The sequence below is a fragment of the Aplysia californica genome, unplaced genomic scaffold (assembly GCF_000002075.1).
Source record: "Aplysia californica isolate F4 #8 unplaced genomic scaffold, AplCal3.0 scaffold00500, whole genome shotgun sequence".
Taxonomy (NCBI): domain Eukaryota; kingdom Metazoa; phylum Mollusca; class Gastropoda; order Aplysiida; family Aplysiidae; genus Aplysia; species Aplysia californica.
Window position 1 is genome coordinate 347,359 of NW_004797770.1, and position 4,539 is coordinate 351,897.

A 4,539-nucleotide genomic window follows, 5' to 3' on the forward strand; every position below is an offset into this window, starting at 1 on the left:
CTCTCTCTCTCTCTCTCTCTTTCTCTCTCTCTCTCTCGCTCGCTCGCTCGCTCGCTGTCTGTTTCCCATTCTGTAGTATTGTGACACAATGCAATTACTGGTAAGTCCTTTTTTGGCTCACTGAAAGTTGCCTTTTATCAGTAATTCATCGAAAGTCCGAAATTCAGCAGTCGTGGTAGATGAAGTCACAGAGATGTCCGTGAAACAGGGAGAAAGGTGCTTTTAATGCTAGGTGTAACAGGATACAATAGCTGTTATGATGGAATGTGCTGAGTTCACAATATTATTGTTATTGTGTGTGGTCAAATTGTATGTCGAAACTCTTTCAATTGCTCCAGCCCACATTCTTTTGTTGGATTTGCTTGTTGTTGTTTTTTTTGTGTTTTTTTAATCATACATTTTCTACAACCACGGCCAACATCTGAGCTTGCTTTCTGGAAAGCAACTTCTTTTGTGAACACGCAATAGGGAATAACAGAAGAAGAGTAATGTGACTATCAAGATGTCATGATTTCATGTTGATCAGGCCTGAAAAGTCAACAAGAAATGTCTTTAACATCGTTTTTTTCTATTTTCTCCCACCAGTTCCCTGAAACTTGGCAATGATTCCGGTAACATCTGAAGACTTTCTCAAAGTTATCCTCATGCGGTCTGGCTGAGCCACTGTGGCCGAGTCTCCTGTATCCTTGACATTGCGAAGTTTCATGAGAATTTGCCTGATGCCGGGAGCACACTTGTCAGCTGTTTCTTTGCACTCAGCACTTTCTGTTGGCTGGTATAACTGAGAACCTAGAAACAGCTGCATGGCAGGGACAGCCGGTCTGTCTTCTAAACTCTTTCCAGGACTTGAAAAAGTACCTACAATATTTTGCTCTGTCAACTGGACCGCATTCAATGACTCTGTCATGTGTTCAGTAGGCTCGAAACTAGTCAATATTTTAGCAATACCGTCAGGATGCTGTGCTGTTCCGTTGGCTAAAGGACTAGATTTGGGAGCCCAATTTTGATTACTTGATGCTTCATTTGGTAACGGTGTGTGTGCTACTCTTGGCTCCTCCGAGTTCCCAGTACAAATAGCTTTTTTACTATCAAATCCATTACTCACTTCTCCATTTTCTTTATTCATTTGGCATTTTGCAGCTGGTTCCAGGGACATTTTTGGAACAGTCTCATAGCTTGGAGTCTCACTTCCTTGCAAGCTACTTGGAGGAAACAGAGACTTTGTCACTGTGTACCTACGCTGCCTGTGGCTTCGGATGGGTCTGATTATATCATCAACGTTAGGATTCATTATGTGTCTTATTTTTCGTGCTTTGCTCTTTGGAGGCTGCTTCTCTGGTGTATATTGCCCAATCCTTAAAGCGTCCTTATTGCATTTTCTGTCTGTAGGCTCACCAATTATTTTGACATTGGTTGGGGTGGTTGGGGTTACAGACAGATGGCTTGAGTCGATATCTCTGTTCTTTTCATAACGGAAACTTTCAAAACTATTCAAGCCTGTAGGCTGAGGTTTCAAGAAAGGTGTAGCTATGTGTTTTGAATGAAGGTTAGGCGCTGTCTTGTAAGAAACAGATAGGAGCTCTTCTAAATTCTTATCTTTTTCTCGAGGTCTCTGAAAAGGAACCTTCGTGGGGGAAGTATCTTGTGAGCGTGTGATTCCGGCTTTGGGTGATGTTGTTCTATCACGATCATTCCCGGGATTTGAACTGCTTGAAGATTTTCCTGAATCGATGAAATTTCGCGGGTCTGACGTCTCAATGAACCATTCTACAAAAGACAACAGAGGAACATGAGGCAAACTCTTCACTAGCTGCCCTACCAATCTGGATCCTCCAGGTGTTGCTGCATTGTCCACTTTAGAGATTTTAGTTGGCGGTGAGTTCTTCTGTTTGTGGCCTAAGCGTTTGAGACCACAATGACCACTGTTGCTGGGCTTTGAAGAGATGTGAGCGCTGGACGGACGCTCAGGCCTTTGAGTCACTGGCTGGTGCAGTATATAATGGAAGGAGCCGCTGCGGCCTACGCGCCGGCTTAGCTCGTCAAGGCCGTCCACTGGAAAGTCATCGTTAACTGCACCCTCTCCACTCATCTCCGCTTTGTCATCTCCAGCCTGTTCCTGGACAAAAAAATCATGCGCTTTTTGATGTTCCATGCTTTTATTTCCTATAAATTGAGCTACAACATCTGTGTTATTGAAACTTTCAATACCAGAGGTAAAGTTGCCGTCTATTGAGTAATGTCCCCCTTGCTCTACCGAATCCGTCACATTTTCTATGATTTCACGTTGGGGTTGGGTTTTTTCAAAACCAATTACTTCATTTTGAAGTGTACTGGCATTTGTTGGACTGAGGGAGCAATTCTCTCTCCTGGCTATGTTAGAAGAACTGAACTGGTGAAAGCTTGAAGTGGCATCCAGCTGGCAAGAAGGGATTTCGTCTGTGTCACTGGGTCTCAGGTCTTCCGTGGCGGGTGATTCACTGGTGTCAGAATTTTTGCATTCAGAGATCTGAGTGATGATTTGGGCAGTGCTTGTGTTTTGTTTGTTCATTTTACACTGCTGTAGTTCTTCTCGCAGACGAAGTGCTCGTCTCACCCGTCTATCTAGTTCCGTCACGTCAGCATTTTGCCACATTGGTCTTATCAGACAGATGTTTTGCAACCCTGACAGTGGGTGAAATGTATTGCTCTCACTGATCTTCTTCGGAGTGGCGTTTGGTCTGGAATAGGTTGTGGGTGAAGTATTCCGGATCGAGTATGTCCTGTTCAGTAAGGTGGAATCCTCTTCCTCAACTAAAGAGCACAGCCCAGTGCCTTCTTGTACGTCTTTTGGAATTTTTACGTTTTTCTGATGGCTCTTATTAGCAAGGACTGTTTCCTTGTCTTTGCCTGGATGGGGAAGCATGTGGTTACTGCAGTCTTTGACGTCATTATCAGCATTGCTTTGCTCCTTTGATCTCTGTATACTCTCTGGAAAGGATTTTCTCGTGTGGTCTGCTGAATTCATCACTACCTCACTCGTCTTCAAATTTTCAGGTGGCATTTGTAAAGAACCATTGATATCCATTTCAGTTTTTGTCCCTATTACTTTTCCTGTCATGACCGGCTTATTTACAAAGGTTAACTCTTCTGATTCATTGTCTGTATTCTTTTTGCTTGTCTCAAACTCTGTTGTGTACTTATCGTACGCAGGTTTCATGAAATCTATTGCTCCAGAATTTAATGCTTTTCCTGAATGTTCAGGTGACCTTGGTAAGGAAAGCATCGATTCCTTACGTGAGTCAGAAATTACTTCTTTTTCTTCCAAACGTACAACTGAGACCCTGCGAGGTATACTGCTTCTTTGGCGTCTTAAGAAAGGTCTCGGTTTCATAGGCCTGTGCAATTTATTGCATATTAGTTTCGGCAGCAGGGAGCGAGTTTTCATGTTTTTGGCAGCTTTAATTTCAATTTTTGTGGAATTCAAAGTGGGGCTGGTCTGAACTCCCACATGCTTTGAAATGGACGATTTACTTTTACTGGAAGCCTCCACGTTTTGGGAAATATTTTCTGTTTTTGTCGATCTGGCACTTGTGGACGGATTTTTGTCGACATCGGTTGGTACGTTTCTAATTGAGTCCGTTTGAATTGAATGAATTTTGTATCTTTGTATATGATTGAAGCCTGTTTCTTTCTGATCGCGTATATCCCATATCTTATTGTTACCCTTGGGTAGACGGTTCTTAATGTAACGTTTCTGTTGGTTTCTTCTATGTTCCGTGGTCTCAGGTGAAAACGTAGCTTTGCGTGCTAAGCACAATGCATTTCCCTTAAATCTATGATTACTCCTTAAAGAGTCGTTGTTTTGTCTTGACCCCCTTCTTGCTCTTATATGACTCACACTCCGCCAGTCATAAGGCAGTCGAAAATGGCACCTTTCCTGTTCTTTAACTTTTACTTCCTCGCCTTGCTGACCACTGTCTGGTTGACAGTTTTTGCCGTGTGGCCACAACAATTTGGTGATTCTCTCTCTATCAGCCAAACGAGCAGGTCTGCTCCCAGCAGAAGAGTCTCCGTAGGGGTCGTGATACATCTCAGAACCCACTTCCGAGACACCAGACGCCACAACATGGCGGCAGTCATAACCTGGGTTCTCGTTCATGTCAATTTCGAGAGAAAAGTCTGGCTCTGAAGCTGGAGCTCTGCCCATGTGAGGTAGCACTACGAATCTCTTTTCTTTGCAAGGACTGCAATTGTTCTTGTTCAGTTTCCGCTGACTGTGGGCGTATGCTGAGCTACTGCTGCTACTTGCTGTGTCCATCTTGTATGGTTCGTGACGGTGCGAGCGGAGTCGATGACATCGATGATGGTACCTAAAGGAAAAATTACCAAACTCAAATAGATAAAAATATTATTTTACAGAATTGTGTATTGACGTTCAGATAGACTGGTCCATGATCCAATGGAAAACCAAATTATAATCTTACTGAGCTGAAAGAGCTTTTAAATACCTTGCATAGAAGCCTCTTCCTCCTTTCCTCTCTCTGTCTATGTCTCTGTCTC

The 4,539-nt window shown here is 43.2% G+C and overlaps 1 protein-coding gene across 1 annotated transcript in view; it reads right to left on the reverse strand.

The window, feature by feature from the left end:
- Positions 1–10: 10 nt before the first annotated feature.
- The window catches only part of LOC101861385, a gene marked incomplete in the record, with an annotated part of 18,389 nt that continues 13,860 nt past the window's right edge, over positions 11–4,539 (reverse strand). The window contains 1 exon segment of the mRNA XM_005105897.3: positions 11–4,349. Within this exon segment, the coding sequence (XP_005105954.2) occupies positions 569–4,349 (3,781 nt within the window).